Below are 26,676 nucleotides of genomic sequence, written 5' to 3' on the forward strand. Positions count from 1 at the left end.
AAATACAAGGTATTCTTGGAAGTTATTTCCATTTGAGTGGGTCTTGAAAATACATAATGACTCTTCCTCACTAAATCCTCTGTATCTAGACGAAAAGAATAGAGAAAACAACATTTCTCAAGACATAGTTTACTTTGATTTGTGTTGTTAGGTGCTTCTTAAACTAGTTTTAAAACTGTTTGCTTTGCTAGTGTTTGAAAACTTAACTTCTGCCCAAATGTGTTCTCACACACAATCTTTTCATCTTGAACTAGTCTTAAAATTGCTTGCTTTGCAGGTATTTGGAAACTTGACTTATTCCCAAATATGTTCTCACACACAACCATGTCTCTTGGTCAAGGGTAACAATCCCCTATTCGAAAAGAAAAAGTTAGAATAAACTTAAGTTTTTGAACGTGAAACTTGATGTGTAAATATAAACAACAGAATGTATTGCAGAGAAGTAACTTGTATTAGAATTTCAATTAAATCCTTTGAGTTGTATAGCTTCAACTTTTATATGCATTGAAGAACTAGTAAAGTTACCACAAACTTAATTAGCTCATTCATGCTCAATAAAACTACCTTTGTATTTCTGCTTGCTAGATTTTATCTCTATTTATTTTATGTTCTTTTATTTCTTTTTTCTCATATGAAGACTAGGTGGCATATTTATTTCAGGGAATACCTTAAAATTGTGACGACATTTACTGAGAGATTGTTTGGCGTAGACAATCAATAAGAAGCAGAACAAATAGTCATATACACTAAAACGAAACTATTGTGGGAATTAGAGTGCTAGAAGACTATTGTATATTTAGAAAACCAAGGAGCCTTGGACAAGATCACAGGTAAAATGATTGCTTAATGAGAACCACAGAACGGATAGGAGACTTCACAGAAATTAGGTTTTAGAAAATATCATTTGAAAGATTAAGAGAGTGAAAAGAGATAGAAAGTTCACAAGGTACTCGAAATAGTTAATCATTTCAAAGGGTATTATAAATAACTTAGGAAAATAATAGGATTTTTACTTTTTTAAAATTCTAAATTTTGTCTTTTATAAAAAACATACACAACTAACATAAGAAATACATATGTGAGGTACATAGTATTTAATGTTTGTGTTTTATTAAAATTACTAATTAATTTCCTGCTATACCCTTTATCTTTTATTAATTCTGACTATTCAATTTTCCTCCCACCATTAAGTTAAGGGTACAATTGGTAAAGCGTAAGGGAGTACCATAATAGAAATAAAACTTTTTAAAATAGAAAAATGAGGACGTTGGATGGTTTTGAATGCTCCAATAGGGTTTTGAATACACAAATTCGTTGAAATACTGAAGAAACTTGGGTCTGTTTGAGTACAGTTCTTAAAAACTATTTTCTGTTTTTAAAAACCGAAAATTTAAAAACCCGTTTGTTTTCAAAAATTATTTTCGAAAACAGTTCTCAATTTTAATTTTTAAAACTTTGTAATGGTAACACTCTTTAAGAAGATCTCTAGACAATCCTACCGAGAAGTGGATCTCTGCTGGTTTCTGCAACGTGCCAAAGATCTTCTACCTGGTGGTCTGAAGGTGTTTCATCTCCGTTCTACTAGTATTTTAATAAAAATGTTGTTTAGTTTGACATAACTTTGTTTGAGATGTATTGAAAATGTGAGCAAATTAATAAATATCTTTTGTTTTTCTGATTCATTGTTGCCAAAACATTAACAATTATTATATCTTCTCTAGAAAATCACGGACGTCAAAAGGATGCATACAACACTCTTGCTATGACTCGGTTTGCAGCGAAAATTCTTTGAAAAATGTTAGCAATACTCACTTTACAACATTGTCGCATTTATTGGTTTAAATTCATGTGAGATCTATTAAAAATATGAGCCTCGCTTTAAATTAAGTGGAACTTAGGTGAATTTCAATCAATTAATGAGAGAATGTTAGGGTGTTGACAAAATTTCTCTCTTTCTTAATGGTCTAATGTATCCACTGTATTTGTAATTAGGGTAGTTAAGTTTGAGTACGTATGACACATGTAATTAAGTTAGAATGTCGGTACCGGCTTCGGACACAGTGGGAGGTGAAGGTCGAGTTGTATGTCAATGTTCACCTAATCTAGGTGACAGTAGATGTAGAGGTAATCAAGATGATGATAGAGGTGGAGGTAATCAAGGTGACTGTGAGGGATATGGGTTATCGATGGACTATTATTGTCAATGCTTCATGACACAACTACGTCCGGGGTGGGGGAGCGACGACCAGACCCCTACTGTTGTAATTGTTGCCTCTATGAGCCGGAGGGGCCTAAGCGATCTACGTTGGAAACAGAGTCGTGCCTCAACTGCTTTAGGGTGTTTTAATTTGCAGCGGATATGGGACTGTTTAAAAAGGATCTAGGTGTGGTTGGTTGTGGCGCAAATGGTTTGAGTGTCTGAGAGACTAAGCGAAGAAGCTAGGGTTTTAAATTGTTGAATGATGGGAGAAGGAGAAGAGAAGTTGTGCGGCGCAAGGAGAAGAAGGCTAGAGTTATTGAGTGATGAGAGAACGAGAAGAGAAGTGTAGGCGCAAGGAAAAGAAAACGCTAGGGATCCAGTTTTTTTTTTTTTATTTAGACAGAGAGAGATAGAAGAGGTAGTGCTAGGGTTAAGTGAATGAATGAGAGAAAATGAGTAGCTAGGTTAAATGTGAGGGAGATGCTTTTCTTTTTAGACCATTCCTCAGTGGGTTTGGGCTAGTATGTTTTTAATATAGTTACTTCGGTCAGGCTTTAGCCCAATCTGAAACCGACCGCTCAAACCTATACGAAACCCATTCAATTGGCCGGCCCAAAGACGCGCCCACCCTGTATCAACCGATTAAATAAAAAAAACAGTTAGTTTGCTCTAGTTCGACACTTCATGGACACCCCTACTAAGGATTAGAAAATCATCTATACCTTTTGGTATCCACATATGTGCATACCCAGAGCTAGGGGACTCATATTCGGTCTTGCCCCCAAACAATATCGCATTTGGTTACCTATATCAAAGCTTCCTCTCTTGTGAGGCCTGAAGCAAGATCCCATCAAACGATGGGAATCATACTTAAGCAATCCAAATCTATTCGCTGCAATTGACGACATCTTTCATCCGACCCTGTATGTCCGCCATAATCGATTGCATCTTGCGTCCGACCGTGCATAGGCTACTCAGTCCTATTGCGTCCCTCATAAACATACTACATCCCCACAACCATCCGCCTTAACTGACGCATACATGCGACGTGTCCTGTAACACCCCCTTTTTTCCCATTGTTTTATTTAAAAACGTTTATCAGAGTTTAAAAACATATCAAGGGAGTATTACACTTCTTCACGAAAACTCATTAAAATTAACACTGATTGTGTTTGAAAATTTATAAGTTCATATGCTTTCCAAAGAATGAATTATTCCTGCCAATAAAATTTCTAAACCAGCCAGATAATCCTAAGATGCATAAAATCACTTATCTAAATAGGTTTATCTTCCATGATATTCCAATAAAATTGATCATACTCAGAACTTAATTTCATAAGCACTTCGGCCATCAACAGTACGACATCGCCATAATTTAGAAAATTATTCAACAACTTCCATAAGGAGAGGTTATAAAATCCTCTCAACAAAAGTGTAAAAGTAACGTAAAATATCTACCCAGTGTTACATTACAGAGCAAGACACTTATTTTATAATAATAATAATAATAATAATAATAATAATAATAATAATAACATAAGCTAAGACTCTCCGAAGCTACTCCTCATGAGCCACATCTCTACCTCCAGTACCTGAGCGATGTCGCATAGAACATCATTCCACAGAAGGGTAAGAACTTACATTGTATAAAATATAGCATAACAAAGAGCAAGTAAACAATTTAGATTTTGCTTTATAAACTCTACACCTTTTCTTTAAAATCTGAGTGATTATAATATTTGCTCTCAAGACAGTTTCACAGATCTTATTAACATTTCGGAAAATTATAAGCTTTAAGAAGAATAATAACTCAACTTTACCACAACAGCAAAACAATTCACCAAACACATAAAACCACTGAAAACGTGAAACTTAGTGTGTGAGACTCTAATGTATGCATGTGGTACCAATTGTTAACCTTAGCGGTATCACCGCGTCCACTCCAGACAGTTAACCACCAATGAAGTCCACTCCAGACTTCCAGAACCACGCCAGTTCTGGGACAAACCTCAGTTTTCCGATGAAAACCGACACGTTGCCTCTTGACTAAATGAAGTGTATTTCGTGCAAAAACTCATAAATTAAAACATGCAATTTGAGACCACTCCAGCCCCAAATATATAACATATTTTCTCACCAAATTCCATAACGGAAATCACACCAAAATTGCACAAAATATCACTTCAATATAATTATCAAATCATTCACTATTCCACCAACATACTAGCAACACAAAATCATCAAATGTTTAACATCAATTACCAGAATCAGTTTCAGAATCAATCCCAGAAATAAGCAGAAACATAGCAAACTTGCAAATGATTCTGGTATTGAACCAACACTCGAAAAATTATGAAAATATTACCCAACATAGCCCTATGAGTTAGCTTTCATACAAAATTGGTTTCACTCAATTTGGAATTTTGTAGAGAGAGTTATGCTCTTTACAACACAGACGGTTAGGATATCTGCGGGCAGAACAGAACAGAACCCAATTTTCCCCCAAAACCTCAATTTCGCTCAGAATCAATTTTGCTCACCACATGCTAACACTCAACACAGTCTCTCAATTCTGAATTTTCAAAGAAGATGGGGGTTCCTTCATGTTAAACTCAACTTCTGTTATTCTACAATTATACAAGGTAAATTCAAACTCTTACCTTCTATGACACCGGTACAAAACCTCCTAGACCATTTTCTTCTTGAAGATCAAATTCTAGGTTTTCTCCACCTTTTCTCCTCTCCTTCCCCTTTCACGTGTTTCTCTATTCTGCTGCTTCTCTAATCCTAATTTTCTGATTTCTCTCATTTTAATTCTCATAACCCTTAAATAATCTTACAATGGGCCCCACTCCCAACTACTCACTAAAAACCTAAAACCCTTATTTATCTATATCACATAATTATTTAATAAAATAACTTAATGACCTTATCATCTAATTAAATCACATAATCACATAATCATCAAATTAAATCACATAACTTATCAAATTACCATATAACATAATAGTTAAAATAAAATAATAAATAACCTAATAACGAAAAGTGGGGTGTTACATGTCCCACCCATCACGTCCCATCCGAAGTCAGCGGCCCTCTGATCAAGGAGCAAACATGGAACTCAAAGCCCTCAATAAAGTATGCAAACGTGCCCCCACCCATTTGATTAAGCAGCGTGTTAGAAGATCCAATGACTCCCCTCATTAGTAGTACCGATTAATGATCTTGACATTCCAAAACCTCAATGCCCTTAAAACTCAACCCTATAAAGGCGGGTCTAGCATCCTTGAAGGGTTGTTTAATATTCTGGTTCAACTCTGTTGTTGGGCAAAAATGAAGACCATCGCTATGTTTTATGAAGACATTCCTTATACTGGATGTTATATTTTTATCATTCCATACCCTGATAAACTGATTTTTACTGTAGTGGTTTTGCACTTAAAATAATATCACTATTGTTCATATATGAACTTTTTTATGTAATGTGTTGGAGTGTCAGAGAAGCTCAATGAAAATTTTGACCAATACATTAAATAATAAACAGTTTTTGTTCAAAAAAAAGTGAATTTGGTACCACTAATAGTAACTACAATAATTAAAAGATGTTTAAGCGACCATTACTTAAATGCAATAAAACGTCGTTGTAAAGGTCTTCCATTAAGTCATAACGGCTAATTAAGGTTATAACTAATTTATGAGCCGCAACTCCACACTTCTGGGGAAACGGATCACGATTTGTCATTTTCTTCTTGCTTTGCTGGTATTTGAAAACTTGACTTATTCTCAAATATGTTCTCACACACAACCTTGTATCTTGACCAGGGGTAACAATCTCCTATTTGAAAAGAAAAAGTTAGAATGAACTTAAATTTTTTAATGTGAAACTTGATGACATCTTTTACTGGCTTGAAGCAGAAGCTATGTTTTGCCATTGCATCCGCCATAAGGGTGGGTTCAAGGACTTACTTTTCATCGGGAGCAGCATGGGGATTTGTGGCATTTTCGCTCTTTTTCCCTTCAGACCCATTTGTCATAGCTCGAAGTGAGGAAAACCAATGAAATCCTGGCACATTCCTCCAGCAGACAAAAGAGAGCACATTGGGGAGCGGTGGTTGACACTGTTCCTGATGCAATTCCTGACGCATGACTGCAATGGCTCCAAGACGAAGACCTCTCACTCTCAGACGAAACATAGTAGCTATTTTGGGGCTTAGGGTTTTAGTGTTCCCTATTTATAGGGTAATAAATAGAGATAATCATTTTTATAATTGTTAAATGCAATTAACTTGTTTTCCCAAAAAAAATATAAACAACATAATGTATTGCAAAGAAGTAAGTTGTATTAGAATTTCAACTAAATCATTTGAGTTGTATAGCTTCCACTTTTATATGCATTGAAGATCTAATAAAGTTGCAGCAAAGTTAATTAGCTCATTCATGCTCAATAAACCTACCTCTGTATTTTTGCTTGCTAGATTAGCTCATTCATGCAAATTTAAATAGCTCATTCATCCTGAGCTGTTCTTTTATTTCTTTTTTCACAGGTGAAGATATTTCCTGATTTTGGTGTATAGATTTTGTAAATAGAAGCACTTGCACTCTTTGATTTTTCAATTTGAAAAATTAGATAAGCCAAAATCTCTTTAGTCATTGTTCCCAATTTAAAAATATATAATAAATTAGATAAGCCAAAATCTCTTTAGTCATTGTTCCCAATTTAAAAATATATAATATATAACCAGATTTCTAATCTACGCCTTTGTCACTGTCTAGAGTTATCAAAATATTTAAAACATTTGTTATTGCTCAGACCGATTATAATCATCGACACTATTGTTGTTATGGCTGCTAGGAGTGTTTTATGTTGTATTAAATTAACTAACTCCTAATGTAATTGTTAGGAGATGTTAAGTGAAGAAAAGATTGAATTTAAGAATGCAAGCGTCGTGGAAGAAGGTGCAGAAAATAAGGGAATTACGATGGTGAAGTGACTAATGCCACCGCCAGGATTTATAAGCTGCTATGTAGATGCAGCCATCAAATTTGCACAACACACGGAAAAAAGGAGGGTAGGAATAGGTGACATACTTATTTCAATGAATACCTTAAACATTGTGACAACATTTACTGAGAGGCTATTTGGCATAGACAATCAGTTAGAAGCAGAACAAATAGTCATTGGCACAAGGAGCCTTGGACAAGATCGTAGAAGAAGGTGCAGAAAATAAGGGAATTACAATGGTGAAGTGAATAATGTCACCGCTAGGATTTATAAGCTGCTATGTAGATGCAGCCATCAAATTGGCACAAGATGCCATCAAAGTGAGCGTTGCTACACAAATTTGTTGAAATACTCAAGAAACTTGGGCCTTGTTTGAGTTTAGTTCTCAAAAACTATTTTCTGTTTTTAAAACTACAATTTTTAAGCACTTTTTTAGAGTGTGTTTGATTCAACTTATTATAGAAAAAAATCACTTCTTTAATCAAATACTAGCTTAGAAATCACTTTTTAAGCAATGGAAAATACTAGCTTACAGTCTAAACTTTGCACATTAACTAGTTTGATTACAGTTGTTGAAACCTATTATCTTTTTTTAACTAATGAAAATCTGTTTTTGAAAACAGTTTTCAATTTTAGTTTTAAAAACTAAAACACCGCAACAGCTAAAAGATGTTTTCTGTTTTAGTTTCTAGTTTTTAGATTACTACTTTTTTAATTTTGGAAAACATCTAATTCAAAAAGTTTTTTTCTTAAAAACAGTTTTCAAAAAAAGTTTCTAAAAATAATTTTTAAATATAGTTTTCAAAAACTACAAACAAAGATGCCGTATTCTTGTGAGTTTTCTGCTTTTATGATAAAATTTCTATTGACGCATTTATTTTAAAAGAAAAAAAACTCTTAAAAGGAAAATGCGCACTTTTGTTCACGACCGGAATGTCGGCACCAGCTTCGGACACAGTGGAAGGTGAAGGTCGAGTTGTAGGTCAACATCCACCTAATCTATGGGACGGTAGAGGTGGAGGTAATCAAGGTGACAATGAGGGATATGAGTTACCGATGAGCTATTATTGTCAATGCTTCATGAGGCTACTTCGTTAGGGGGTAGAGGAGCAACGACCGGACCCCTAATGATTTAAGTGTTGCCTCTCTGATTTGGAGGGCCCTAAGCGATATAAGTTGGAGATAGAGTCGTGCCTCAGTTGCTTTAGGGAGTTTCTATTTGCAGCAACTATGAGACTGTTTTAAAAGGATCAAGTTGTGGTTGGTTGTGGCGCAAAGGCTTTGAGTATCAGAGGCTAAGAGAATAGGCTAGGGTTTTAAACTGTTGAGTGATGAGAGGGGGAGAAGAGAAGTGTAGGCGCAAGGAGAAGAAAAGGCTAGGGATCCAGTTTTTTTTTTATTTGGATCGAGAGAGAAAGAAGAGGTAGTGCTAGGGTTAAGTAAAGTGAATGAGAGAAAATGAGTGGTCTGGCTAGGTTAAATGTGTGTGTGTGTGAGAGAGAGGCTTTTCTTTTTGGACCATCCCTTAGTAGGCTTGAGCTAGTATGTTTTTAATATAGTTACTTCGGTCGGACTTTAGCCCAATCTGAAACCGACCACTCAAACCCACACGAACCCATTCAATTGGTCAGCCCAAAGTCGCACCCACCCCGTATCCACCCATTCAATTACAAAATAGTGAGTCTGCTCTGGTTCGGTTTGGTTCGGCACTTCATGGACACCCCTACTCAAGATTAACAAGCCGCATATACCTCTTGGTATCCATATATGTGCATACCCAAAGCTAGGGGACTCCTATTCGGTCTTGCCCCCAAATAGTGTCGTATTCAGTTACCTTGATTCAAGATGCCTCTCTTGTGCGGGCCCGAAGCAAGATCCCATCGGACGGTGAGCATCATACTTAAGCAATTCAAATCCATTCCCCACAATTGACGACATCTTACATTCGACCGTGTATGTCCACCATAATCGATTGCATCTCGCGTCCGATCGCGCATAGGCTACTCAAACCTATTGTGTCCCTCATAAACCGACAATATCCCCATAACCATCCGCCTTGACCGAGGCATACATGCCACGTGTCCCACCCATCACGTCCCATCCGAAATCAGCGGCCCTTTGATCAAGGAGCAAACATTGAACTCAAAGCCCTCCCTAAAGTATGCAAATGTGCCCCACCCATTTGATTAAATAACGTGTCAGAAGATCCAATAACTCCCCTCATTAGTAGTACCGATTACTCATCTTGACATTCCAAAACCTCAGGCAGGTCTAGCATCACTGAAGGATTGTTTAATATTCTGGCTCTACTATGCGGTTATGCGAAAATGAAGACCATCGCTATGTTTTATGAAGACATTCCTTATACTGGAGGTTATATTTTTATCATTCCACACCGTGATAAACTGATTTTTACTGTAGTGGCTTTGCACTTAAAATGATATCACTATTGTTCCTATTTGAATTTTTTAATGTAACTGACTTCTATTGTTGAGTGTGTTGGACTATTAGAGAAGCTCAGTGAAAATTTTGGCCAATACATTAAATAATAAACAGTTTTTGTTAAAATAAGGTGAATTTGGAACCACTAATAGTAACTACAATAATTAAAAGATGTTTAAACGACCATTACATAAATGCAGTAAAACGTCGTCGTAAAGGTCTTCCATTAGGTTATTATTGCTAATTGAGGTTATAACTCATTTATGCACCGCAACTCCACACTTCTAGGGAAACAGATCAGGATCTGACATTTTCTTCTTCAAGGTAGGTGACCGAAGCTTCTATTCAATACTATTATACTGATGTTCACTATTCATTACTATTCTTGATTTCTTTCTTTTACTATTTTTCCATATATTCATAAAGATGATGATTTTCGAGGCAATGTTGGTATTCTATGATACCCAAATTTGTCAAGTTATGACACTCGAAGGTATGTATTTTAATTACCCTGAGATGACCAACAAATGAGATTTGGAATCATTAATTAGTGAATCTTTTGTATGTATTTTATTTACACTCAGCACCGGCAAATATGATAAATTACTTTTTTGTTTCTAAACCTAGAGGAAAACCCAGATAAGATTAACAGTGGCAAAAATGATTAAAAAGGGAGATCAAATAGACCCCTTCACACTTAAGACTCACATGTTCCAAACAAGCACAAACACGTGTTAAAGAACATGAGGCAATTGCCCCCACTAACTAATCTACTTCTACTTCATTATGTAAATGTAATAATATATTTGTACTACAATTCTAGTTGGTTCTTATATCTCCATTAATTACCCCCACGACCAAGAAATTCACGTATGTACACTTATATATTGTAGTATTACAATTCTACTTAATATGTTTATTTCTACTTAATAACTTTATTGGTGATAAATACTAGCATTCAATCTAAGCTTTGCACATTAACTTGTTTTATTACAGTTTTGGAAAAGTGTTTTCTTTTTTTAACAAATGAAAATTTTAAAACTTGTTTGTTTTCAAAAACTGTTTTCGAAAACAATTCTCAATTTCAGTTTTTAAAACTAAAATGCCAGAACAGCTAAAAGATGTTTCCTGTTTCAATTTTTAGTTTTCATATTACAATCTTTTAATGTTGAAAAATATCTAATTCAAACAGTTTTTTCTTGAAAACAATTTTCTAAAAACAATTTTTAAATACAGTTTTCAAAAACTACAATCAAGCATGTCCTAAGTAACAAATTTCCCTATTCTTGTGACTTTTCCATTTTTGGGATAAAATTTTGTAGTGGCGTATTTATTTTAAAAGTTAATTTGGTACTACTAATAGTAACTACAGTAATTAAAAGATTTTAAAATGACCATTACTTAAATGCAGTAAAATGTTATCGTACAAATGGTCCGCCATTAGGTTATTACTGCTCATTAAAGTTATGATTGATTTCTGCGCAGTAACACCACACTTTTAGGGAAATAGATCTGGCTCAGTCATTTTCTTCTTCAAGGTAGGTGACCGAAGATTATATTCAATACTCCCTCCGTTCCTAAATAACTGATACTAATTTGGTTCTTTTTTTTGTTCCTATTTAACTGATACTTTTACAATTTCAAGAGAATATTAATGCTACTTTATCAATTGTGCCCTTCATTTATTGTTGGTAGGAAAATTGAAAAGTTAAAATTAATAAGAGAGATAGAGGATATAATGGGAAGTTAAATAGTAATTTTAGTAAAACAATAATATTAATTGCTACTTCTTAATATTTGTGCCATAACCTTAAAGTATCAGTTATATAGGAACGGAGGGAGTACTATTATGCTGATGTTGACTATTCATTATTATTACTGATTTTTTCCTTTTACTTTTTTCCATATATTCATAAAGATGATGATGATCTTCTCAAGGCAAGGTTGGAATTCTATGATACCCAAATTTGTTAAGTTTTGTCACTCGAAGGTATGTATTTTAACTACCGTGAGATCACCAACAAATTAGATTTGGATGGATTTGGAATCATTAATTAATGAATCTTCTTGTATGTATTTTATTTACACTCATCACCAACAAATATATTATTTTTGAACTCATCACCAACAAATATAATTTACAACTTTTTGTTTCTAAATCTAGAGGAAAACCCAAATAGGATTAACATCGGCAAAAATGATTAAAAAGAGAGATCAAATAGACCCCTTCACACCTAATTTCTAGCTAAATAGATCCCTATTTTGCATTAATGCTCATTTTTATCACCGACAAATGATAAGGATTATGATTCATTTATTTTTGTTTCTAAGGAGGAAAAAAGAATTCCCAAAAGGATTGAATAAAAACAAGTTCTTGAAAATACAATGTCTAGGGTGATCAAATACACTGGCTTCTTTTATACCCAAAATTGATTAAAAAAGGGTGATCAAATCGACCCCTGATCTGATATTAATGAAAATACTAATGATAGAATATTTAACTACATAAACCCCAAATTTTAAATCTTATCTCATTGTCTTCACCAGTAATGAAGGATATGAAAAGAAAAGAGAGAAACGAAGGATATGATCGACGCAATGACGGATCCTGATTAATGAATTAGATTTGGATGAATTTGGAATCATTAATTAATGAATCTTCTTGTATGTATTTTATTTACACTATTCACCAACAAATAATTTTTTTATGAACTCATCACCAACAAATATAATTTACAACTTTTTGTTTCTAAATTTAGAGGAAAACCCAAATAGGATTAACATCGGCAAAAATGATTAAAAAGAGAGATCAAATAGACCCCTATTTTGCATTAATGCTCATTTCTATCACCGACAAATGATAAGGACTATGATTCATTTCTTTTTTGTTTCTAAGGAGGAAAAAGGAATTCCTTAAAGGATTGAATAAAAACAAATTCTTGAGAATACAATGTCTAGGGTGATCAAATACACTGGCTTTTTTTTTACCCAAAATTGATTAAAAAGGGTGATCAAATCGACCCCTGATCTGATATCCATGAAAATACTAATGATAGAATATTTAACTACATAAACCTCAAATCTTACATCTTATCTCATTGTCTTCACCAGTAATGAAGGATATGAAAAGAAAAGAGAGAAACGAAGGATATGATTGACGCAATGACGGATCCACCTTATATTATAGGGTACGGGGCAATTGCCCCCACAAACGTTTTGATGTTTTCTTAATACTAGGTGTTGTTTTTATTATTTTCCTTACAAAAAGTTTATTTTCTCACTATTTTATGTATTAATTCTTTGCCCCACTACTTATTTATATCTATGTGTGTGTGTATATTTCCCTCACAACTCAAAATTTATGGATTCGTCACTGAATTGATAGGACAAAAAATGCAAAGAGAGATACGAATGAAAAATGTGTGGAAATGAGATGAGAGAGAAAGTGAGGTGTGAATGAATCATTATTTGAACGAGATTATATAAAATTATTTATATATAGATATTGTAATTCACATTTGGTTTGGGAATATGGTCTTGATTTATACGCAAACTAAATGACATACAACCAACATATGAGTTTGTGACGGTTATTTAACCTCCACAACTCCTGAAATTCTTAAAAGTAAAAAGAAAACATGTTCTGAAGGTTTCAAACATCCAGAAATATATATGTCCGAAATATGCTAGGTATGTACATAAATCACTATTGTTAGGAATAAGTATATCTTGAAACTTCATTTTCACATCCACCAAAGAGAAAAAGGAAGCAATGGGACATAAATGAAAGAAAGTCTCGAATAAAAAATGCTAGAAGAGATAGAAATGATATGTGATGTAATAGGAAAAGAAGAGACAAGTAGGAAGAGAAAGTGAAACATTGATGAAAGAGAATGCGTGAATGAATCAAGGGTTAAATATGCTTTTAGTCTCTAACTTATACACCTGAATCTAATATGGTCCCTAAAAAACAAGGATCAAAACTTAAGCATTTTCTTTTCGTGAATGAGAAAAATAAACAGACAAACTACAAAGCTAACACATCCGGGATAGAAGTGGAACAACTATGTTCGGGGGAACATCAAAACAAGTAAAATCACTGCTAAGAAACTCCAAAACCCGCCAAACAACCTGCCGGCCCATTAGCTTCATGGGAATATGATGAAGTCTAATATCCCACTGACGAGCCAACAAAGGATAGATGTCCATGAACATACTAGCATATTCATGCAACACGCCTTACAGATATTCTTCCTCCAGAGAAGATGAAGACCCATACGAAGAGCAGTTAGCTTCGCAACTAAAGGGTCGCCCTTAGACACACCAACACAAAAATCAAATTTCCAAACACCATGTTGATCTTGAACCACACCTCCCATGCCCATACGGCGACGAGCATGATCATAGGCACCATCTAATGCAAGAGACGCAAAGCTAGCAGTCGCGGGCTTCCACGGGTCAATATGCAAGGGTTCCATAATCCTCTCGTGGTATTTGACAAGGTATAGATTGTACTCCCTTTCTTCATTGCGAATCAAAGAATAAGTGAAATTCACCATCCAATTCACCATCCACTTAGAATAAAAACAATTAAAAACTAAATCAAATATTATAGATTTATTATTTATTTTAAATTGAAAAAATAAAAATAAATCTTATATCAACGAGAAGTTAAAGATCATTCAAATAAGAAATAGTTGTAAATATGATTTTCTCTTACATATATTTTCGTCCCTCAATATTGACGTTTTTTGATTTAGGCCTTTGTTAAATTATTATTTTTGGAAAAAGTCATTCAAAGCAAAATAATAGAATATAGAAATCTTTCCGATGTACCAAAAAAAAGCAAAATAATAGAGTGTTTTTAGTACATGTCATCACAAAAAACGCTAGTCTTCTAACGGAGGGTGACATGACTAGCCAAATGTTTGTAACCAATTTAGTGACAAGGGATAGTAAATTAAGAAAATAAAACATGAAGAACATGCGGGTAATCATAAACAAAACATCATAGACAAGTAAGACATAGTTTCATTCAGATTAGTGGTAAAGGATTTAAGTTTTACGTTAGAAGTGTTGTGTTTGAACCTGATTTTAGTTCTCTTTTATCATACTATAATTAGTAACTTGATGATGTCATATAAAATTTTATGCATATTTTTTTGCTTGATAACAAATATTTCAAAATATTATTTAATGTCATAAATATATCTCAAATTTTGAAAATGACGATTTCCTAAAATGACTATAACAAATTGATATAATTGATACAATTACAAATTTATTAATCTAAATCTTTATTATCGTAGAAACTAAATAAATTTGGTCTCACTTATGATCATTACAATTATTAAGTTTCCTAACGTCATTCAATGTCATTTATAAATTAAGACAAATTTGAAAATGATGTTTTCCTAAATTGATGATAACAAATCGATATAAATTAATACAATTACAAAATAATTGATCTGAAGCTTTGTTATTATAGAAACTTAATCATTTTGGTCCAAAAATTTGGTATTGCAATTATTAAGTTTCCTAACATATTCAATCTCATTTATAAATTAAAAAAAATTCAAACTTGATCTCTTTAGCTATTATTGTCTATGAATGAGTTAAATACATATGCCAAACGATAGTAAAAATTGTTTGAGAAAGATAGTGATAAGTCAAGTATTCAAAATCGAATAATCTGAGATCAATACCAATATTATTTTCTTCGTCATAATTTGTAAGTAATTATGTAATTTCTTGCTTTAGAGTATTTCAAAATTTACTGGTATGGATAGCCTAAATGATACTTGATGGATTAAAATTTCTCAAGTCCCGGGTTCAAATCCTACTGGTAACTTTTTTTTTTTTTTGAAAACTACTGGTAACTAGATACAAAAAAAAAAGAGTATTTCAAAATTTAAGAAAAGTCTTCGGTGTTGATTATTAATACATGTTTTTAAGTGATACATGTTCAACAACAATGAATGTAACTTATAATGATGTTTTGACCAAAATTATATTAAAATTAATAGATTTTATAATATGCATATGTGTTAAATTTATCTTTGATGCTTTTATATACCACATGTGCTTTACACAAATTCAATATTAATACAATTCAAAGCCAAACCCATATACCTTTATTACATGATCTGACCAATGTTCCAAAGTTTCCCTTAATTGTGTGGACACTAGACACATGTGTGCCGCAAGTTTCCCATAAATGAATTTGGGCTTCCATTAATTAATACTCATTTTTTTTATTTCCCTCTTAAATATATTTTCAAATTTTCGCTATGTCTTTCATATCAATATAATGCTAGGCAAAATATTTCATGCTTTGTTTTTCTTTAATGGGCAAATATTAGTTATTAATAATATTAGTGAATTAATGTCTTGATTAAAGATAAAATAAACTTCAAAAGTGCTTATATGTATAAAAAAAGAAAGAAAGAAAATAAATAAATATAAAATTTCAACATGATAGTTTCATATAAATTTAAGTTTTGGATTATGATTTATCACTTTCTCTTTTTATCTTTATCGTTTTATCTTATCACATCCGTTACTATATCTTTATCTTAAGTATGAGATATAATATGATATGGATGAGAAAAATCATCACGAATCTTCATTTTTTTTTATAAGCACGAATCTTCATTTATAACTCTTCTATTTGATTTGTAATTGGGTAACCAAATTTTTTGCTGTGAATTTCAACGGTTCTAAATCACACAATCTTGGTAGGGTACAGAGGACACCATCCAAGGTTGCATTTTCAAATCAGAAATCACAATCACACACCCATGTCGACCTGAAAATCCTAAGAACTCCCCCGTCCCACTCAGCGCGTTTCCACCACGTGCGTCCCAAATCCTCTCAAACAAAACTACAACACCAACGTAGCAAAAACAAAAGTCGACTCTTCAAGAGTTCCAACAATTTCACTCACTCCCTCCATATTTTTCTGGTTTCCCTGAATATCCCACCGTTATGAGACTAATCTCTCGAGCCTCCTCTCAGATCATGCTTAGTGTGTAAGTTTCTTCCAACAAATGTTTTTTCATACACATGATCCAATCATCGAACCTTAAAGAGCTCGACTATCTACCAATTGTTGTGTCGCTTATTGTTCCCCTTCATCTTTCTTTCTCTAATCTCTACACAAAAAAACAAAACAAATCGTCAAATCTTTCCTTAAAAATTCCAATTTAGCAAAAACCCATCGACACACTCTTCTAGATCCCTCTCTTCATCACCCTTCACCCTCATCTCTGGCACCTTCATATTCTCATTCCTTCTCCTTTCTTCACCCACAGCTCACAACAAGTGTCATCTTCTGTTTCGCTCTATCTTCATCTTTGGTCAAATCCAGACACCACAACAAGGTTGCATTAGAATTTCCAAATCTAAGAACTGACCCATGATTTCCCTTTCAATTTCTTCACAGAACCCATTTGTTGGCAGCATGCCCAGGTCGCAAAAACTGCGTAAGAAGCCACCCTTACCGTCAAAATCGAGACCCATTATTAGTTTTCAGCAGAAGAACCCCAAGAACGCCGTGAACAAACCCACATTCACGGTGGACACGGCGGCGGCGGCGAACCTGTTTGTTGTGAGAGAGAAGGGGAAGAAGGAGAAGAGGGTGCATGAGGAAGAGAAGGGTCCTCCTCCTCTAGTTGGGAGCAAGCAAATGCTGCTCTTGTGTGGGCTTGGTTATTGGGTTCAGGGGTTTCGGTGTTTTCCATGGCTGGCTCTGAATTTTCACATGGCTAGCAATCTGAATTTGCACCCTGCAACGTTGCAGCTTGTGCAGTACTCTGCGAATCTTCCCATGGTGGCTAAGCCCCTCTTTGGAATCCTTTCGGATGCTTTCTATATTGGTGGTGCTCACAGAATCCCTTATATTGTCATAGGAGGTAAGTTCAAGCTAAACAAACTTGTCTTATGTCTATATGCGGTGTGTTTTAATTTGTGTTTTATGTTTTGGTCACTTTTAAAATTATGAACTTTTTTTCCATTGGAGTTTTTGTTTCTTTTGCTTTCTGTGGATGAGTCATGTAGAACTTAAATGGTATTGTCTCAGTATCATGAGGACATGACCAATGGTTACAAAAATAGAAATTTCAGGCCTAGGAGTAGCTAGCCTTTCTGGATAGAGCTATTCATTGGAATATATCTTTACATTTTAATATCATTCACTTTTGTGTTTTTAATGATTGTTTGAATGAGATTAAACTGCTCTATAGATTGAGATAGAAAACTGGTGTTAAATAAATTAAGTGAAAACTAGTATCAGAATTTAACACTTATCTCTTAGAAGCTGATGACTATGGCCATGTTTGGATACACCGGTGCAAACGGAAGTTAGTATTTGGAACTTCTTTTATGGAGTGATGAAAGTTTATTTATGTTGTACTCAATTAGTATCCAAACACATATTATAAGGTTACAAGAATTGAAATGTCAGTTAGAAAATGAATAGTTTGTACTCAATTAGCAGAGCCAGAGACTATGAATACTGAAAATTCAAAACAAACATAATCCATCTCCAAGTATAAATTTAAATCCTAATCCAAATTGTGTCTGCAGTTCAACGTGTTTGTATCGGTATGATCTGATGTTTAGTTTTTCTGGCTCTGCTATTCCCTTTTTGGGTGTCCTTTTCATTTATATTAAGTTAGATTAGATATATCTTTAATTGTGTCAGTGTTTTTTGTGTTCAATTTTCCTCTTTCTGCATCTATGAACTCCATAAAGTGAAGTTTAACTTTGTTGAATACAAAACGGAACCTGGATTATTGGGTAAGGGGAGCGAAAATTTAATCATTAAGCAAAATCAACATACACTAGTTGAAAGAGGCCTTATAAAAAATTGAAGGAGGGCAAAAACAACATTTAACAAAATTATGAAATTACAAGAGGATAGCAGACCGAAAGAAAGACATTAAGAAAATTGAGGTGGGATTCTTGAAGTTATTTGAGTTGCAACCGTAGCTATATGATTTTTAGTACTGAAGTAACTTATATATACTTCATATGAATTTGCCAAACTTAATGCAGCTGTAACTTTTGAAATTCATGAGTTTCTTTTGTACACATGGTAAGTTGATTAGTGATTTTACAATAGCCATGTGTATATTAATATCATAAGATATGAAAATGTAAAAAACAAAAAAAAAAGTTTGCATTATGTTTAGAAAAGTATGCCACACTGTGACATATATGGTCTGACCGCCAGTCCAGTATATTCAAGGAAGTTTCTTTGCCACAGCAGCTGATTTAGGACAAGATTAGGTGTTTGGCTTCTATTTGATGTAAAGCTCATTATCTTTTTAAAGGGTTTCCTAATAGACATAAGACATGTTGAGGGACTGGATAACCTTTGCTTCCTTGATGTTTCATTTTTTCCTTTGTCGTTTACGTTTCCTTTTATGATGAGGAGGATACCTTACATACCCTGCAAATTCTTGTGACTATTTTGATATTCTCACTTGTCAACGAACTTCTTCTTTTATCTCTAAAAGTAAAACTTCTGTTCAATCTTCAGTTGTTTTGCAGGCCTTTTCTTGGGGTCTTCTAGCATTTGTCCCTATTGTACGTGATGTGCTTCCCAACTTAGTTGCAACTGCGCTTCTCAGCAACCTGGGAGCATCCATTACAGAAGTGGCAAAGGATGCTCTTGTTACAGAGTATGGCATAAAGCACAAAATCGGTGGCCTACAGTCATACGCATTCATGGCATTAGCTGCAGGTGGAATCTTAGGCAACCTGGTTGGTGGTAATTTTTTGCAGAAAATGCCTCCCAGAATCATGTTCACCATATTTTCATCTTTACTGTCTCTACAACTAGCAATGTCTTTCTCAACAAGAGAGGACTCTTTAGGCATACCCCAACTTTCTGAGCAAAATCTTGCGGGGAAATCCATCTCAGAAAACATTCAGAAACAAGTGTCAGATCTTGTCACGGCAATCAGTGACGAAAGTATTTCCCGCCCTCTATTATGGATTGTTGGATCAATTGCCATGGTCCCAATGCTTTCAGGCTCTATATTTTGCTACCAAACACAGTGTCTAAATCTTGATCCTGAAGTAATTGGGTTGTCTCGAGTGATTGGCCAATTGCTGCTTCTTTCAGGAACCGTGCTTTATAACAGATATTGGAAAAAGTTTCCACTGAGAAGGCTGATGGGCATCGTGCAGATTATATATGCTTCGTCTCTACTTCTTGATCTCGTTTTGGTAAACCAAATAAATCTTAAGTTGGGAATTCCCAATAAGGTGTTTGCTCTTTGCTTTTCTGGTGTGGCAGAAGTTCTGGCTCAGTTTAAACTCCTTCCCTTATCAGTTCTATTTGCAACTCTGTGTCCAAAGGGTTGTGAAGGATCTCTCACCTCTTTCCTTGCATCAGCTTTGATTCTATCATCAATCACAAGTGGTTTTTTGGGGGTTGGATTAGCCTCTATGCTTGGCATTTCATCTGGTAATTACTCAGGCTTGACCGCTGGGGTTCTTATACAGTTCCTTGCAGCTTTACTACCTTTAAGATGGATTGATTCTTTACCTATGTCACAATCTGTTCCTGAGAGGAGAAGGAGGGGAAATATGAGCAGAAGAGCGCGAAGAAACAGAAGAGTTGGAAAAGTTGTGTTAGGTTCTATTAATGACTACCGGCGCGAGAGGGAATGAGAGTCACATAGGTGAAAAATGACCAATTCTTAGTCCTTAACATCTTCAATGATTGTGCAAGGATTAATAGTACTTGGCATTTTGTGGTTTTCATCTTCTTTCTCGGGAGGATGATTCCTTATGTCAAAACTAGCTCGGGCGAGTTGACTTCTGATTCAAAGCTGGGATTTTTGCACCATGTTGAATTCTTATCTTGGGGCCAACACCTTCTCACAGGTGGTTTTTGAGCAGAGTGGTCCCTGTATATTTTTTTGTAAGTTTTTTTTTTGGAATTCAACATAGTGCCCCTCTCCATGCTCCCAGAGTCCCAGTGATATGCACTATAATTTACCTTTGTTTTTATGGTCATATCAATAATGTTCAAAGGTTATTGACTGATCAGGAATATTCATCTCACCATCAGTTCATGAAGTTACTGATCAGGAATATTCATCTCACACCATCATCAGTTCATGAAGTTACTGAATCACAAGTATGAAAGAAATTACGATCCTTTTTTGGGAGCTGACACTTAAAGGCATAGCAGTGCAGAAATCATGATTGACTAGTGTTGTGAGGGATCTGCATTTGTTGATCAGGGAATAAATTACTTCACAGAATCACAGTAAAAGTTGAAGTTGATGCTGCATGCATAGAAAAAAAATCAATAATTTGTAAAAGAGAAGTATTTATCCAGGGTTTAATGGTACAATTATAATTGAATCAGTGGTAATTAATTTTTCTATTATATACACATATATATTACCTTAAAAACTTAAAAGGTACAAACTAGTAACCACTGTCCAACAAAACTCTTGAAAAAAAACAGAAGTTAATTCGAAGTTCGTGTATAGGCATTTTGGGGTCTAATGCGAAAATGCTAAAATGACTTTCTTTTGACAAGAATATTATCATATAAGTTATCAATTTTAATATTTTATACTTGCTATTTGTCATTTTCTCTTCAAAGAATAAAAATAACAAATAAAATAAAATAGTACTGTTAAAATAAATAAATAATTATGAATAGAACCTAGAATACAAGGAATGAAACAATGAGAGATTTTGCAACATTTTGATATTAAGGCAAGGTAGAAACAATGAAAACTTTCTTTTTGCGAGAAGAAACAATGAGTGAAGAGCAAACTTGTACAATGCTATAGATATATAAGTCAAAAATAAAATAACAGTTAAACACAAATTTATTTTTCAATTTTGGGAGTGTAAACATAATATTATTTATTAGTGTTTTAGAAAATGTAAATTTGTTAATACAAAACAAAACACTACAACCATAAGTCCCGGCTTTGGAACCATGACCCGCCCGGTAAGGCCAGCAGAAAGGTGATTAGGACATAGACCCCAGCTTGAGGATGTGGGCCCGAGTTGTTTTGTCTTGTTATATTGTACACATGCATTTATCTTATTCAACATAGGGATTTGGGCCCTGCATGTAAGGCCCAAATCCATGAACATTCTAGATAGGGATTATTCCTACTATAAAAAGGATGTCCTCACCTTGTACTAGGGACCTTTTGAACCATTTATGAGATTATTTCCTTATTTACGTATTACTTATCTCTTTTAGCTCTGCTAGGGTTTTTCAAGGGTACTTTATTACCATTGTCATACCTTAGACAGGAAGATTGGCGCCGTCTGTGGCTCTGACTCAGTGATTATTCTTCTGCTGACGTGAGAGGCATATTTTGGTTATGGAGACACGTTCTTGTGGTGGGAGAGCTCCCCGCCGTCGTGGTGGAGGTCGTCTTACTGGAGTCAGGCTCCTGTAGGACAACCTGAGTTGGAAGGAGAAGCTTCTTCAGATGAAGCCTCGGTGGCGGTGCGATCTCATGCCACAACGGTTCCAGATGTCCAGGCACGGCCAGATGCGGCTGTTGGATCGGGATTGGATCTTAAAGCTAAGCTTCCCACCCCGAAAGCGGATGCTTTAGATCAGCAGGCTGACACACCTGTGCGAGCACCAGACAATGTGGTAGGAGCTTCATCTGCGGAGCTCAGGCAGGTGTTGGACACTATCCAGGCGGTTCAACGTCAGAATGAGCATTTACAGGCTCAGGTGGAGTACCTTAATCAAATGCGTGACTTAAGGCGTGGGCAACGTGTGGACGCTGAGGATGTGGTGGATTTTCAGCCCTTTGCGCCCATAGTTGCCGCATTTGAGATCCCAGAGCATTTGCAAACTTTGACTTTGGACATGTATGGGGGAGATACCGACCCAATCGACCATTTACGGTATTTTAATACTAAAATGGTCATTGGGGGGCGACCGATGCTGTGAAGTGCAGATTGTTGCCTTCAACATTTAAGGGCGTGACCATGACTTGGTTTATCAAAAAACCTCCATATTCCATCTCCAATTTCACTGATTTGTCAACCAAGTTTCTAACATAGTTCTCGGCTAATCAAGCACAAAAGGCGACCCCAGCTGATCTGTTCAATATTTGACAGCATGCGGGCGAGCGTATCAAAACTTACATGTCTCGATTTAGTAGAGTGTCAGTGCAGTTAGAGGACGCCAGTCCGGATGTGTGTGTGGCGGCCTTTAAAAATGGGCTCAGATGCGGCTCATTGAACAAAGATTTAACTAGGCGGCCTGCGAAGGATATGATGGATTTGCGTGCACGGGTACAAGAGTTTATCTTGGTTGAACAGGATGAGCAAACTAAAAAAGATAGGGACGACTGGCGAGCTCAACCAGATGTTCCATCAGAAAAAGGTCGCGCTCCTAAAGATCAACGACCTGCTCAGACACCACGCCAGCCAAGGCCAGCGCCCTATCCAGCAGGGAGGCAGGGGCCACAAAGTAACACTTGGCATCGGAACAGTCAACCCGCTTCGGTGAATCCGGCGGCCCAAGGGGGACATGCTCCCGCCCAGGGTCATCAAACCAAATTAAACGCTTCTCTCAGCACAATACTGCGGGCAGTAGGGCAAACTAATGTGGTTCAGTACCCAAGGCCACCCAGGCGGCCTCCTGCGAACGTGGACACAACAAAGTGGTGTGAATTCCATAAAGCCATGGGACACAATACAGATAATTGCTGGACTTTGCGCAAGGAGATTGAACGACTGATCAAGGCGGGGCATTTGTCCAATTTTGTCTCACGAGACAATACACAGCTTGATGCAGTCAAGAACAAGGGCGGTGATTCGGCAAAGGGAAAGGAGGTCATTGAGGAGTTAGGGGCACCCGCCGGATCTTGCTTGTCAATCGCAGGGGGATTTAGCGGTGGGCGCATATCTAGCAAGGGAAGGAAAAGATATGTGGAGGCAGTGAACTCGGTTCACCACGCTTACGAGGGGGAATGTTGGCTGAACCATACTCCAATTACTTTTTCGCCAAAGGATTTTGATCATGTGATTCCACATGATAACGATCCAATAGTGGTGACTCTGCGCGTAAATAACTATGTTACCAAGAAAGTTTTTCTCGACCAAGGCAGTTCTGCTGACATCATATATGGTGATGCATTTGAAAGATTGGGCTTAAAGGAGTCGGACTTAAAGCCATATACGGGGTGTCTAGTTGGATTCACAGGCGATCGGGCCAAGGTCCGAGGCTACGTGGAGTTGGACACTGCTTTTGGTGAGGGTGAATATGTGAAGAAATTTCAAGTAAAGTATTTGGTTCTTCCGTGTAAGGCGACGTATAATGTGCTTCTAGGGCGTGATACTTTGAACAAAATATGTGCAATAATTTCAACCGCCCATTTAACAGTAAAGTATCCAGCTTGCAATGGAAAGGTGGGAATTCTAAGGGTGGATCAAGAGGCCGCCCGAGCATGTTATGCACAAAGTCTGGAACTTTATGGCAAGAGGGCAGCCAAGGAAGCACATCGCGTCACGGAAATTTTTCCACATGAGAATTTCAATTTGGATCCTCGTGATGACTCAGAGGAGTTGAGACCTCAGCCGGCGGAAGAAACCAAATCGGTTCACTTATCTGGGCGTGCTTTGAAAATTGGAAGCACCTTGTCAAAGGAACAAGAGGACCGATTGGTCGAGTTACTCAAAAATAATTTGGACTTATTCGCATGGACAATTAAGGATGTTCCAGGCATTGATCCCAACGTTATATCCCATCATTTATCAATCCGGCCAGGAGCAAAACCTGTTATACAAGCTCGTAGGCGGATGGGCGAGGAGAGGGACAAGGCAGTACAGATAGAAACTCAAAAGTTGCTTGAAGGAAAGTTCATTAGAGAAGTTCAATATCCGACATGGTTGGCAAATGTTGTTATGGTGCGAAAGGCTAATGGCAAATGGAGAATGTGTACAGATTACAGAAGTTTAAACAAAGTTTGCCCAAAAGACTCTTATCCGCTCCCAAATGTGGACAAATTGGTAGATGGGGCGTCCGGTAATGAACTGCTCAGTTTGATGGATGCATATTCCGGATACAACCAAATAATGATGTATCGCCCTGATGAGGAGAAAACGGCGTTCATGACAAGTCAGGCGAACTATTGTTACAAGACGATGTCCTTTGGTTTGAAGAATGCGGGGGCGACCTATCAGCGGTTGATGGACAAGGTTTTTGTAAATCAAGTAGGAAGAAACATGGAAGTATATGTGGATGACATGATTGTTAAAACTGTCAAAGGGGGCGCCCATCATGAAGACTTGGCGGAAGCGTTTGCACAGATCCGGAAGTACAATATGAGGTTGAATCCAGAAAAATGTTCCTTTGGAATTTTAGGTGGCAAGTTTCTAGGATTCATGGTCACGTCAAGAGGGATCGAGGTTAATCCAGACAAATGCAAAGCTATAGTAAACATGAAAAGCCCATCTAATATTCGTGAAGTCCAGAGATTAACAGGACGATTGGCGGCCTTATCTCGTTTTTTGCCAAAAGCAGGTGATAGGGCAGCGCCATTCTTTGCGTGTTTGAAAAAGAATGTAACTTTTCAGTGGATGGGGGCGTGCGAGGAGGCCTTCCAGCAGCTTAAGGAGTTATTGGCTTCACCCCCTATGCTAGCTAAGCCAACGCCCGGGATTCCTTTAATTCTCTACTTGGCGGTTACCGAGGCGGCGGTTAGCACAATCTTGCTTCAAGAGGAAAACAAGCAGTATAAAATCATATACTTCGTTAGTCACACGCTGCAAGGGGCGGAAGCGCGTTACCAAAAAATAGAAAAGGTGGCTCTAGCAATACTAAAGACGGCCAGGCGACTGCGGCCATACTTTCAGAGTTTCCATATAAAGGTCAAGACAGATATTCCCTTGAGGCAAGTTTTGCAAAAGCCTGATTTGTCAGGGCGACTAGTGAGTTGGTCGGTCGAGCTGTCGGAATATGACATTAGCTATGAACCAAGAGGACAAGTCACGATCCAGAGTCTGATTGACTTTGTGGCGGAGTTAACACCCACAGAGGGTGACAAAGAAAATGCAGAATGGGTACTCTCGGTGGATGGCTCATCCAATGAATCAGGAAGTGGTGCAGGTGTGTCGATCGAAAGTCCAGACAAAATGCTGATTGAGCAATCACTTAAGTTTGGATTCAGGGCGAGCAATAATCAGTCTGAGTATGAAGCATTAATAGCAGGTTTGAGACTCGCCATTGAATTAGGAGTGCAAAAACTGTATATAAAGGGTGACTCTCAGATGGTAGTGAAGCAAGTACGCGGTGAATATCAAGTGAAGGATCCACAATTGTACAAGTACCTAGAAATTGTTCAAAGGCTTATGCAGGCGATTGGACATGTAAGGATCGAGCACATACCAAGAAGTCAAAACGAGCGTGCGGATGCACTGGTTAAACTAGCTAGCACTGGGCGCCTCGGAAACTATCAAACTGTAATACAAGAAGTTTTGCCTCATCCAAGTACACATGGCAGTGCACCGCACGTGGAACGCCTCTAGTTTGAGGCAATACTATAGTTAAGAAAAAGAAGGTCGCACTCTTTTTTCCTTGAAAAAGGTTTTTAATGAGGCGACCAATGAAAAGAAGGGAGGAAACTCTCATGTACGGGTTTATAAACCCTAGTTCTTGTTAACAGAAATGAAAAATGTTTTAAAGTTTGATATTTGTCACAATTGACGAGATCTAACTCATAAACTTTGCTAAACAAATTTCTTATGGCGATGACCCAAAATGACAAAAAGCTTTCGCAATCAGAAAGTGTCATCACTGAGCAAACATAGCCTTGGCAATTCTAGTGGCCACTAGAAACCAAGCCTCGTCCATAAAACGACTAAGGCCAGTAAAATGTGCCTAAGCCTTGGTTATCATACCAAACCAAACACCTCGCCAAAAGGCGAGTAAAGTCTCAGCAAACACGCTATAACGAAATTAAAATGATTGAGCAAAATACGATTGAAAATAAAAAGGGTACGAACGCCCAAATAT

General features: G+C 36.3%; 2 protein-coding genes across 2 annotated transcripts; both read left to right on the plus strand.

Moving 5' to 3' along the window:
* Positions 1-16,581: 16,581 nt before the first annotated feature.
* On the plus strand, positions 16,582-21,071 carry LOC130745508 (probable folate-biopterin transporter 9, chloroplastic). Its single transcript, XM_057597805.1, has 2 exons — positions 16,582-17,557; positions 19,189-21,071. Exons 1-2 carry the CDS (start codon positions 17,062-17,064, stop codon positions 20,325-20,327), a joined length of 1,635 nt encoding a protein of 544 aa, XP_057453788.1. The 5' UTR covers positions 16,582-17,061; the 3' UTR covers positions 20,328-21,071.
* Positions 21,072-22,802: 1,731 nt separating this feature from the next.
* LOC130744605 (uncharacterized) lies at positions 22,803-26,189 on the plus strand. Its single transcript, XM_057596777.1, has 2 exons — positions 22,803-24,780; positions 24,880-26,189. Exons 1-2 carry the CDS (start codon positions 22,803-22,805, stop codon positions 26,187-26,189), a joined length of 3,288 nt encoding a protein of 1,095 aa, XP_057452760.1.
* The last annotated feature ends 487 nt before the right edge of the window (positions 26,190-26,676 follow it).

This window comes from Lotus japonicus, chromosome 3, assembly GCF_012489685.1.
Source record: "Lotus japonicus ecotype B-129 chromosome 3, LjGifu_v1.2".
In the NCBI taxonomy this organism is placed as follows: domain Eukaryota; kingdom Viridiplantae; phylum Streptophyta; class Magnoliopsida; order Fabales; family Fabaceae; genus Lotus; species Lotus japonicus.

Bases quoted from the DNA above. Each gene is read 5' to 3' on its own strand.
- LOC130745508 (XM_057597805.1), top strand. From the start codon at position 17,062: ATGATTTCCCTTTCAATTTCTTCACAGAACCCATTTGTTGGCAGCATG. The intron at 17,558-19,188 runs GTAAGTTCAAGC...TTCAATCTTCAG, and splicing joins CCCTTATATTGTCATAGGAG to TTGTTTTGCAGGCCTTTTCT.
- LOC130744605 (XM_057596777.1), top strand. From the start codon at position 22,803: ATGTCTCGATTTAGTAGAGTGTCAGTGCAGTTAGAGGACGCCAGTCCG. The intron at 24,781-24,879 runs GTCAGGCGAACT...TAAATCAAGTAG, and splicing joins GAAAACGGCGTTCATGACAA to GAAGAAACATGGAAGTATAT.